Genomic DNA, 12854 nt, shown 5'->3' with positions numbered 1-12854 from the left:
GATGAACCCGCATCAACCACATCAACGCGCAAGAGGCTCAAGGAGCTCAGGGCGTAGTGCTCGGTGAGTATCTAGTCAGCTCAGCTCTTGCAACGGTATTATTTGATTCTGGAGCATCACACTCGTTCATATCCTCAAGTTTTGTGGAAAAGCACAATATACCTACAGTACTACTAAAAACACCACTATTAACCCGGACGCCTGGATGTGACATCAAGTGTCAACTAGGTTGTCTACGGGTAAGGATCAATTTAAGTGGGGTAGAATTTCTAGCAGACCTAGTAGCAATTAAGTCTAGGGGAATAGACGTGATCCTTGGAATGGACTGGTTAAGCCGACACAATGGTCTCATAGGTTGTACTGACAAAGTGGTACACCTAACGAACCCAGAGGGAGTACAAGTGACCTGCCATACCCGGGGAAGTGGATTTGACCCAATGGTGCTTAGCATGGAAGCAAAGTCCTTGGAAGAAGTCCCAGTAGTAAATGAATACCCAGATGTTTTCCTCGAAGAACATCCCCACCTGTTTAGAAGCCAGCCGAATCTCGAGGACGAAATTCATTTTAAGTGGGGTAGGTTTGTAACATCCCAAAAAGTTACCAAATCAAATCACGCGCTAAATAATTTCAAAACTCTTTTCAATCGTTGAGCTCAGTCCATTCAAAATCGATCCCCGCCCGATCCCCATATCTCCTAAAAACCCGGTCCCGACATCCAATCGCTGTCCCGTCTCCCTGTTTGCCCTCATCACGCGCGTCACGCCCGACCGGCGCGCGTGCGCGTCTGGCCGCGGTCGCCGCCGCGATCCCCGCCATCTCTCTCTTTCTCTCTCTCTCTATATATATATATATCTATATATATATATATCTTTCCTTTTCTTTCTCTTTTTCCTTTTTCCATTTTCCTTCTTTTTCTTTTTCCTCCTCCTCCTCCCTTCCTTCCCTCTCTCCTCTTCCGCGCGCTGCAGCCCCCTCGCCGCGCCGCCCCGACCACGCTCGCGCACGCCTGCTGGCTACCCCGGCCGCTCCCCGTCCCTGTGTGCGCGCGCGCCCCGCCCCCGACCTGCCCACACACACGCGCACGCGCGCACGCACGAACGCGGCGCTCGGCGCACCGAGCCGCGACGCCCGCGCCACGCCGCGGCTGACTGCCCGCGCGCCTGCCCACGCCGCGCGCCGCACGCGTTTCATGCGGCCGCCATCCCCGCCACGCCGCTCGCCGCTTGCGGCTCGACGCCGGCCGCCCCCGGTCCCGCTCGCCCCTGCTCCCGGGCCCGCCCACGCATGCCAGGCCCTGCTCCCACGTGCACTCGCCGCGCCGCCCGCCGTCAAGCTGCACAGCGCCGCCTGCCCCGCTCGCCGCCTGCCCGAGCTGTCGCGTCACCCCGTGCCGCCCGCCGTGCCGCTCGCCGCTTGCGGCTCGACGCCGGCCGCCCCCGGTCCCGCTCGCCACTGCTCCCGGGCCCGCCCACGCATGCTAGGCCCTGCTCCCACGTGCACTCGCCGCGCCGCCCGCCGTCAAGCTGCACAGCGCCGCCTGCCCCGCTCGCCACCTGCCCGAGCTGTCGCGTCACCCCGTGCCGACCTCGTCGCCCGCGCCACCGCTCCGCGATGCCGAGCAGCACAGCAGCTCGCCCCCACCGCCATTAAAGCCGACCATGAAGCCCGCCGGGCCGCCACCGACGCACCCCGCCCTCCACCGCCTCGGACGCCTATAAAAGGGGCCGAGGAGCACCCCTGGCGCCCCCACAACCCGTAGCTCCGCCCAGCCCAGCACCTCCCTGCCTCTAGTGCCGGCACCACGCACGACTTCTCCGGCTGCCGCCCCCGCCGTTGCCCTGCTGTAACGAACATGGCACCATTTATGCCATTTCGAGTGATTTTGGTGATCGAATGACAATACAACACTTGGACTAACATGATTGTTAAGATGACCATTCTCAGGCTTTTAGGTTCAAGTGATGACAAAGAGAAAGAGAAGATAGGCATAGTAAGGCCCGAAGGGCCGCCCCTACGGGGGTTCCGCATGAAGCATCGGTGCATCCGATGGTTGTCGGAAGAACCGACGCCATGGCAGAAGGGAATCAAAGCCAAGTCAGCTTATGGGCACCGGATGAACCGACGGGTCAAAAAGGGGCATCGGTGCATTGAGCGTCCTATGTTCCAGAGACGATGTCAAGAGCCCAGGAGAAGATTCTTCAGCACCGGTTCAACCGACGGTGCATCGGAGTATTGCGTCGGTGCAATGATGTCAGCGCCTAGAAGAAGACTCTTAAGCACCGGATGAACCGGTGATGCATCAGTACAAAGCATCGATTCAACCGGTGATCACCGCGTCAGCTGTCAGAAGTTCAACGGCTACTTCAGTCTATGAGTGACTGGAAGAACCGACGCTACCCCGCCAGAGGCATCGGTTCTTCCGGTGATACGCAGATTTTCAGCTGACCATTGGAGCAACGGCTACAAGACTTGGTGGCCTATATATACGCCTCACCCCGGCCATTTGAAGTGTGCTAGAGACCAAGGAAGTATACAAGAGCCAAAGATCATCTCCAACCACCTTAGAACTTCATTTTACATCATATAGGCTTAAGCACACTTGTGAGAGTGCTTAGTGCTTGTAATAGGGATTAGTTCTTGCGAGAGCTCCCTTGAGAGAAGTCTTGCTGCGGCAAGCAATCCTTGTGATCCGTCGTGTGATCCTCCGACTTGGTGTGGAGTGGCAACGACGCTTTGTGCGGGGGAAGAGGAGACCCCCTCCTTGGTGGAGAAGCTCCGTAGTGGATTTCGGCCGGGTGACCGAGAGAGACGGTGGCGGTGCACGAGACTCGGTGTCTTGTGGACACTTGCCTTTGCTTGCCGGCATCGCCTTGGTGGCGTAGTGCAAGACGGTGATCGGAAGAGCCTCGGTGTCCCGTGGACGTAGGCGTTTGTGCCGAACCACGTTACATGACCGTGTCTACTCGGGAGTTTGCATCCCTCTTGCACTTACCTCTTTGCTTACTGTATTATGTTTCCGCATTTACTCTATCTTGCATGACTTTACTTTCCTAGTTAGTTTGATTAGGATTGGCTATAGGTTGCAAGTTTTTAGGGGTAAGTAGAGGGTAGCATAGATAAACCTTAGTCATAACTAGCATGTGTAGGATGTGTTAGGTTTATCTTATGCAAGTAGTTTGAACCTCTAGGGTCGGACACCCCGGTGATCCTTACACCTGCCTTCTCGCCGCGTCCCACTCCAAGGTGAGCGGGGGAATCAAATCCTCTCGCCTCCCTCTTCCTCCCCCCCCCTCCACGGCCGTCGCCGGAGCTCAAGACGGCCGGATTGGCCGCCGCCGGCACCTTGCCTCCCCCTCCCCTGTTTCCCAGTCGGAAGGTAGGAGAAGAGGGCAGATTTGCCCTTGGCCCCTCCCCTTCTCTCTATTTCCTAAAGAGTCCCTCCCCATTTCTAACCATTTTGCAAAAGAAACCCCCTCTTTTATTATATTTCAAAATTAACCCTTCCACCATATAAACTTAATTCTAAATAAACCCCTACCTTTTCCAGAATAACCCAAACACTCCCCAGAATTCTAATCAGGTCCTTTTACTAATTACAAACAAGTCCCTGGATCCTTGTTTAGACCCTAAACACTCCGTTAACTTATCATTTTATGCGCCAAACAATCTCCAATCGACCTGAAACTTTACCACGCCAAACCTAACATAATTTTGGCCGTGTCATTAGGAAACCGCCCAAAAATATTACTCCTATCTCCATATCTCAATTGTTTCCGATTCGAGCTCAACGATAAAACTTTTATTTCTTTTTCCTGATTGTGTGCTTGCTTGTGTGCGTCATAGATCACGGTGTGAACGAGGGAGAACCCGTCGATGAATAGTACTGCATGCAAGCGAACGAGGACCAGTTCCGCGACCCCGAACCCGAAGGACAGTACCTCGAGCAGGACTTCCCGGAAGGCTTTGAAGACGGCAAGTTCAATCCCATCCTTTGATGCATATTTTGTCCTAATTTTTATAAAAGCAACCTATTGGCCTGTTTTATAAAACTGCATATGTTTTGCCTGCTGAAAACATGGTTGGATAGCCACCCCTTGATTTGTTATAACCATTCCTTGACCACCTAGATTAATGTCTGAATATGTTTGGACGTTAATCGCCGCTAGAACGCTTAGGACCTTAAACACAATACAACTTGTTTTATAAAAGGAAAATGTGTGAGTGTGTGGGAAGGGGAAAATGTGGGATTTCGAAAGATGAGATTAGACGAGATGGATGGCACTTCTGTGTGAATTGCCGAATGGGTTGCTCGTGCCTGTGTGGCAGAGCAAGGAAGGGAGATATCCATCTTGTCACTACTAAGGATCGAGTTGATGTATCATCTCACCTAACTCCACTATCGTGCAAACCACTCAACTGTTGAATAGGCAACGGCTTAGTATAAACCCCACTAGTTAGTCTGATAGCCATCAGGAGAGCTGAGAGCAACGGGTGATCAAGGAGAAGGGATTAGCTCTGTGTGACTTATGCCCCGGTTAAAACCTCTGTGATAGGTCAATGACCCCTTGTTGGATCCCGTGATGGCTAGTCAGGTCTAGCTAAGGTGGGTAATGGCTTTGTTGAGATCTGCACCGACACTACGGTGATCGAGCTGTGGTACCCTGCTTGTGGGTAAAGTTGCACACCTCTGCAGAGTTAAAATCTATTCGAATAGTCGTGCCCACAGTACTGGGCGAGTTACGGTGTGGTCACATAATTAGTGTTTCTTCTAGGAATGGACGGGTTGGCGTGAGTTGTTTTGGGAAAAGTGTCCGGCAGTTGTGTTGTGTGCTACGGCAGATGAGGAGTCCGGTAGCAACTTAAAACTTGGATCATGTGTGGATCAACACTACGTGTTACTTGGTACAAGAAAACTTGCTTTGAAAATCATTTCTTTTAAATGAACCCCTGCATCAAAATTTTGCTTTCCGCAAATAAAACCCTAGCCTCATCCTTGATTTACCCTGTGCATTATATTCTGTTTATACCCTCCTCCGTGGGTGTGGTTGGACTTGCTGAGTATGTTTGTACTCACCCCATTCTTAATTTTTACAGAGGAAGATCCAGACTTCGTTCCCGAAGACGTTGAGTAGAGGTTCCGTCCTGCACCCAACCTTGCCTGTGGATAGGGTCACCCGCAGGAAGTTCCGTATGGCGCAAGACTCTGATAACCCCCTCTTCATAGTTAATATCGTTGTGTGGGTGTTAGTTGTTATCCTCGCGATAGTGGCGCTACACTGCCCACTTCCGTATAGAGTTGTACGGTGATGTACCATCTGATGTAATAAAAGTGTTATCAGCCTCCTGGGACTGATATTGTATCACTTTTAAGTCTTCTCTAATGAGGGGACGCTTCAGGTTTGTTTCTACAATATCCGAACCCGTAAACCCGTGAATTTCTTAAACCAAATCCGACTTGGAACAATTATCATTTTATTTTGTAAATTTATAATAAATTTAATATCCCTTCTCCTTGGGTTCTTATTTTGATTAACTCTGAATATTTTGGTGGCGGGTAGGGTGTTGTTGCTTTAAACAAGCAAATCAATTTTTTCACACACACACACACACACAAAAACACAGGAAGCATGTCATAGCAAAAAAACAGCTTAATGGTTGACATTTCATTCCGCACGAATCAGACAACATATAATGAATGTGGAATGAAAAAGGGACTATTATCAAATTTGATATCTTTTTCTTTACCATTTCTAAGAAATTATATGCTAATTTCAGATGCTACAATGGCTGCTTTCATAATGATGTTATTTTGATGATAAGATTGTGCATATCTATTCGGCATGCCTGCATATACAAGTTTACACCAAACGAATTAAAGAAAATTTTAAATTAAAAGGGAGGAAATAAACCACAGGCAGCCTGACACATTAAAATAAGCGAAATAACATCAAACGACATAGAAGGGTGACAACGGTAAATATATACTCTCTCCAATCCAAAATATAGGTCGTTTTGACTTTTCTAAATTCATAGCTTTCATTTTGTACCTGGACATACACATCTAAGTACATAACAAACACTATGAATTTATTTGGAAAGCTAAAATGACTTATATTTTGGAAAATGCAGGGAGCACCAAACAGGACCACTATCCTTACCATCTTCTGGAAATTAAAACTAAACTGCTGCATAGAAACTCTAGAAAGACCGCTTAAACCTCTGAATGGAACGCCACACCAGGTTCAGAGTTGCTTTCCTCCGTGACAAGCTTGAACTTGATGTCTTCTTTGCCATACTCCATGCCATCAAATTGGACAATGCAGTCCTGGTAAAGCACAAGGCGCATGTACTGTTTTGCGCAGCCCTTATTCTTGGCCACGGTGTGCAGCTCTCCGGTGTCTTGATCATACAAGTATACCCTCCCCATGGTGGTCGCAAGAAGTATCTTCTTCTTACTCTTGGCGGGGATCTCACCACCGACATAGCAGAGCACGGAAACGTGCAATGGCAGCATCAGTTCCTTGTCTACATGGGGCTTCAGATCAATGCGGCGATCCAGCGACCAGGACCCGGACGTCAAGTCCCGGAGCATCCAAAGATCGAACAAAGCGACACCGTGTTTGCGGCGACGGAGGTCTTGCAGCAAGCAGAGGCGGCCGTCGAGCTCGGCTAGAGTCGCACCCAATGGCGGCGGATAACCTGGCGGGTGGTCAGCCGACGGCAGTGCAAGAGGCGGCAGCGGGATGCGCTTGAAGGACTCGTTGCCGAGGACGAAAGCGAGGATGCCGTCGAGGTCACCTTGGGCGCCGTCTGCAGCCCGCTCCGTGAGCATCCAGTGGAGGCGCCCGTCGGCGAACAGCGGGTCCGTCGTGTCCGACACCAGCGAGCCTTCGCAGATGATGGGCGTCCTCCGGCCTCGCGGCGCCCGCCAGCGCCACTGGCGGGCGCCGACGGTGACCACGTTGCACTGGAGCCTCGGGATCTCCCAGCGCTTGGGCACCGGCGGCAGGCCGCCGACGCGCTCGAGCAGCACGGCCTTGTGCTTCCCGGCGCCCGCGTCGTAGCCGAGGCCGGCGCTGTAGAAGTACCACGGCGGGCGGCGCGGCGGGAGGAGCAGCACGCCGCCGGTGGAGGGATTGCACACGAAGAACTCCCCCCGGCACGGCCTGCCGGCGAGCACCACGCCGTGGCACGGCATGCCGGCGCCGGCGAACACCCTGGGGCACTCCACGCACGCAGAATCCTTGGGCATCACGTCACTCTCGAGCCAGACCTTGGTGGCGCGCTGGTGCCGGTGCTGGTGTGGGTTCACCGGGACGGAGACGAACCTGGCCGGATCGGACGCCGCCTCCGCCGCCTTGGCCTTGTGGTAGAGGCGCCCGAAGGCGGGCGAGGAGATGAGGCGGTTCCAGGACGGGGAGACGCAGCGGGACACGGCGACGGACTTGGGCGGCAGCCGCGTGAAGATGTCCTCCACGAGGTGGTCCGGCAGGAGGGGCCAAGAGGACGGGCGCCGGCGCCGCCGTGGCCGATGCCCCCTCCTCCTTGTTCCGGGGTCGCCCATCACCGGCCTTTTTCTTGCCGCGGCGCTTCGCCATCGTGGCCGGCAGGAGGAAGTGGGTTGTAATTGGTTGAAGGAAATGACTAGATGCAGAGGTGATTTATATAGACGCTGGGCGATTGCCAGTTCACACGACGGTCAAGTGGCCAGCTAGCTACCTGGGCAATCTGAACACCGAAGGTGAGGGAGCCGAGGAGTCTTGGCCTCTTGGGCTCCTCGCCATCATGGGGAAGGTCAGGCTCGTATACATGGGAAATCGATCGGGATTTCGTTCCCTTTTCAGCTTCCAGGAGGGAAGACGGCCGGCGGAGTACGTGGCTAACATCCTGACACAATTCACGGCATAGTACACGCCCACACCGGTTACCAACACGATTCACGACTTTTTCACGTTGATGCAGAGAATCTTCAATAGTTTTTAATTTTCCCCCCAAAATTTGTGGTTTAACAACTCTCCAAATAGGTATGGAGAACAAAAAAGTCAATTTCCAATAGTTCTCTATTTTTACTCTCAAAAATAAAAAGTTGTGGCCCCATTTTTACTCCGCAAAAGGCGTCGAAGAAAAAATCGGCTGCGGGGAGGCCGATTGGGAGTCTCGGAGTCGTGCACATCTTTACGCACAAAGATGTGCAATATGCCAATTGTTAGGAGACGAGAAATTACGATAGAGAACTATTAGAGAGTTTTTTTCTTAAAAAAACAAGAATGAGGAAGAGAGATCAGAAACTATTGGAGTTGCTCTTTAGAGGATCTTCAAAAGTCTAGCCAAATCTCACTCTAAATATTCTTATTTAGCCAACATTCTGTGTCTATATTTCGGTAAATTCCAATTAGTTTAGCTACCGAATTTTATTTCTAAATGGGATTTCAGTTCTGAAGGGGACATGCATAGGATGGCTAATGAGTGTTGTAATGGGGAAGCCCAATTTTGGCTTGTGACCCACTAGGGGTGTAAATTGATGATCTTTAGGTGCACCTCCAACCTTTTATAGTTCAAATATTTATATTACTTCAAAGTGATATCTTATTTTAAAAAATTAGTAAATATTTAAACTAAAGAGTGTTGGAGGTGCACCTAAGTAAAAGTGAAGAACAACCCTAGTTTCTCATTGATACGCTGTGCAGGTAAACGTTCTAAGCTAATCTAGAGTTCTCCATCTCATTGATATGCTACAGAATTGGCAATGGACAGAAAGCCACAAAACACACATGAAGCCAAAAATTGCAATTGGGTAAATTTGGACTATAAAGCTGCAGAAAATGCTATGGACCTGACCCGTATTAAGATGGGTTTGGGCCAGTTTCAGATTTCAATCTGTGGGTGCCCAACGGGGCCCATCAAAATAAGCTCTTTCCTACTCTTAATCCTTTGTACCACAAATTCGGCCCAGCCCAATTAAAATCGTATGCACAGTCCGACAGCAGGCCGCCCGCCCCCACCCAACAAAAGGGGCGCTGCTCGAGGTCACCCCCTTGACCCAAGCACCTCGCTCATGTTTTTTGTTTTGGATCTAAACCAGTCAACAAATCGGTTTACATGCGTAATTCAGTCAAATTTGTTGCGGAACAACTTTGTGTTGTAAAATATTTTCAATTATTCCAGAAAAAAAATGTGTTCGGAAACAAAAAATATCCCGTCTTATGTGATGAGTTAACTGGCAAACACACGCGTGACTTCTAATATTTGCGCCCAACAAAGCCACTTCTATTCACACACGAGCTCCCCACTGCCGCATGAACTGATCTATCTTGAATAAATAAAAGTGTTCTACTGTTGCAAGAACAAATAAAAGTGTTGTACATGAATCAGATGCATTCTATAAAAAACCGAAATTATTCCAAGAACGAAATAAAATGCTTTTGAACAAGATAATTTTTTTTAAAAAAATGTTCTAGAACAAATAAAAAATATTTCAAAAACAATATTATCTTAATATAATCGAGTGGTCTAATTTTAAAGATCTCGTAGCAAGAAACACAATAGCAAAAATAAAATTAATTTGGATAATTGGTTCGTGAAAAAGGGTATTTTTGTTTGAGTAGATTAGCATAGTGCACGTGCGTTGCTACAGGTAACATAAATTTTATCCATCAATTTTTTCCTCTTTCACTACATGTACAAACCGTGCCTTGACCATGTGGGATATTGATTGTCCAGATTTTGATTGGGATTCGATTTGATTTGTTCGGATTCTGATTAAGATTTTTGATTGCAAATATGCCCGTGCGTGCTACGGATAAAGTTGATATAGATATCAGATACTATAGTTGTCCATACATTAATGTATAAGAATTTATGTGATCGGGTCGTGGATGGATTGAAGGGATTGTCCGACTTGCATATGAAATGGACTAAGACCCACATGTAACGACACGAGACGGACCAAACTAAAAATTAAGATGGAAATTTTACATGCTTTAGATTTATATATATATATATATATTGTCTATTCCACACACGGGGTGTTGAACACTATTCAACACTCCGGCGGCGCCGGGCGCACTCCAGCGAGTAAAATCACATTGCGCTAATTACTGCCACCACCACCGATTCCATATTAATCAATGCCATTGAAAAGATACACCCCGTAATAATTCGGAATAAATTTCACAGTCTTGGAAGCAGCTTTTTACGGTGCCATAACACTGTTCCAATACACTAGCTTTTTACTCCCGATCTAATATTCACGCAAGATACTACCCCCACGGAAAGTGCGCACCCCATTATCTACAGTATACTACCCTTTTAATACTAGTAAAACAAATTAATGATAGCGGATTGAGCCACTCCTTGGCACCATCTTCGGGAGTTAATGCCAATACATTATCATGCCATTAATACGCGGCCAATCCCACTAGCTGCATCCTCCGGTCGATCCACACCAGCGGCGGCATCAAGAGCCTCCTACGCGAATCAGGTACCAACACCACGGTTCATCTTTGAAATTTATAAATTAAATTCGCGTATCGTCAGATTTTGATCACTCCCGTCCCGTGCGTCAGGAATCAATGACGTAGGATGCATCACATCATCATGTACGCCGGCTTTTGTCAGACATGATGTCGCCACCGCACCGGCTCCAGAGGACGTCGACGTTCAAGTGACACCTCCGGCAACACTAACTGCCGCTGAAATGGCCACCCCGGAGGAGGGGCAGACATACACACACGTAAGCTTCGCGTACCCAATTGTTTCGTAATCCATACCTGCGCCCTGACTTACAATTTTTATTATAGTTCAATGTCCAGCGATTTTTTACTGCTCCAAACACCTAATTCCATCAAATATTCCTTTTATTAAATCACGCACCATTTTTTTTCAATCACTACTCGAAGCACCAGCATTAGGCATGGAAAATTACCACAACCATAGAGTATAAATACTAGCATTACCCAGCGAGCAATAATGTAGACATTATTTGTCAGATGCCACTTATATTATTTATTCCCCACGTCATTTTTTACTGCAATATTAAAATGCCATGAATGACGTACATCTGCACCACCCACCTACATCTTACGGCACTACTTTTCGTGAACTTAAAACAAACTCACGCTATCAGCAATAAAGATCAATAATTACAAACGTTACCCATTTTGAATTTACCATCAGCAATAAGAACATTTTTGATAAATCATTTTACTTCTTTCCATGAATTCCTTCAATCATTTTGGATGGCCCGTTTCTTACGCATCCGGTTAAATAATTTAATCATTTACTGTACAACCCTTTTTCCTCGAATTCGTATGACAATATACTACACCCGTTACCACAAAATACTAAACAACCCTTTTTACTCGAATTCGTATGACATTATACTACACCCGTTACAACAAAATACTGCACATCCCTTTTTATTCGAATTCGTATGACAAAATACTACACCTGTTAACACAAAATACTGCACAACCCTATTTACTCGAGATCCGTATGACATTATACTACACCCATTACAACAAAATACTGCACATCCTTTTTTTACTTGAATTCGTATGACAAAAATACTACACCCATTAACACAAAATATTGCACATCCCTTGTTACTCGAATTCGTGTGACAATATACTACAACAAAATACGTCCCAAACTTTAATGTAATCACACTTTTTTTTAATCCTGCCCTCCATCACTAGTGCAATAACCACCAGTTACTCCCTACCGTGTCAGCGAGTTCTGAATTCTGTACTTAGTCCGACCATAGTGCATTTCATTACAACATCGTCGCATTTTAACCTACACAATTTATTGCCAAACAACCTAGTTTTTTACTTGTTCTGTATGTGTTCCCCAGCTACTGACTACCCAGTCCGCTTCACTTTTATTCGTAGGGGCCAAACGTGCCGGAGGAGCTGGTCCCAAAGGTTGGCATGTTTTTTGACTCTGAGGAGGAGGCTTACGAGCTTTTCAGGAAATACGCAGAGAAGGCTGGATTCCCAATCAAGTGGGATAGGGCAAAAGGCACTGTGCGTGACATATCCTGTTCAATGTCAGGTCATTGGCCCTACTTCAAGCCTGGCCAGCAATGAGTCCGTAACAAGTTTAGCAAGAAGACTGGGTGCAAGGTTCACATGATAAAGCTTAAGGATGTTGAAACAGATGGTGAGGAGTACTCTGGAAAGGTTATGATCGAGCAAGTATGCACGGAACATAACCACCCACTCGCAAAAACACCGAGGGTGGTAAAGCAGATGCGCTGCCACAAAAACAAAGATAAGGAAGTATGGGAATACGTTGACCATCTCCATGATAGCAATGTGCCATCCTAGTGTGTTCGAACCACCATCTCTGATATGTACGGTGGAGAATCACATTGTGTTTTACGGCTAACTGCAATCATTTCATACAAGTATTATCTTCTCTTCACTGTGCTAAGGCCATCGAATCACTACTCTTTACTTCCGTGCGCTCTAATTTATACTCTAGCGGTATACGTGCAAGGCGGCCCATAATACACACATGTCTCCAACAAAAGAGTACCTGTAACCTAGGTTTTTTACTTTCACATCTTCAAGTTTATACTCCATCAGCACAATTACATCATATTCAGAAAGCAATTAATCGCTCATGGAGCCCTTTTTCTGCGTCATTCAAGGGGTTCTCAAATCACACATGAAAGGGAAAACATTAATTTTATACCCTTCATTTTGCGTGCATGCAAAGATTGTGTCACATAAACACGCTTTCTCGGTCCATCCCCTCTCAAAAGTTGTTGGTCGTAGTATTTACTCCAACAGTGCAACTCCCACATGACCCCCTTTCTTTCGATTTTCTGGCCCGTGATTGCAGGCAAG

At 47.9% G+C, this 12854-nt stretch overlaps 1 protein-coding gene across 1 annotated transcript; it reads right to left on the bottom strand.

Annotated features, from left to right (window-relative positions):
- Positions 1–6211: 6211 nt before the first annotated feature.
- Positions 6212–7564, bottom strand: LOC120640063 (putative F-box protein At1g50870). Its single transcript, XM_039915954.1, has one exon. It carries the CDS (start codon positions 7562–7564, stop codon positions 6212–6214), a length of 1353 nt encoding a protein of 450 aa, XP_039771888.1.
- Positions 7565–12854: the final 5290 nt, after the last annotated feature.

The sequence above is a fragment of the Panicum virgatum genome, chromosome 7K (assembly GCF_016808335.1).
Source record: "Panicum virgatum strain AP13 chromosome 7K, P.virgatum_v5, whole genome shotgun sequence".
Taxonomy (NCBI): Eukaryota; Viridiplantae; Streptophyta; class Magnoliopsida; order Poales; family Poaceae; genus Panicum; species Panicum virgatum.
This window is presented reverse-complemented; position numbering and strand designations above follow the sequence as displayed.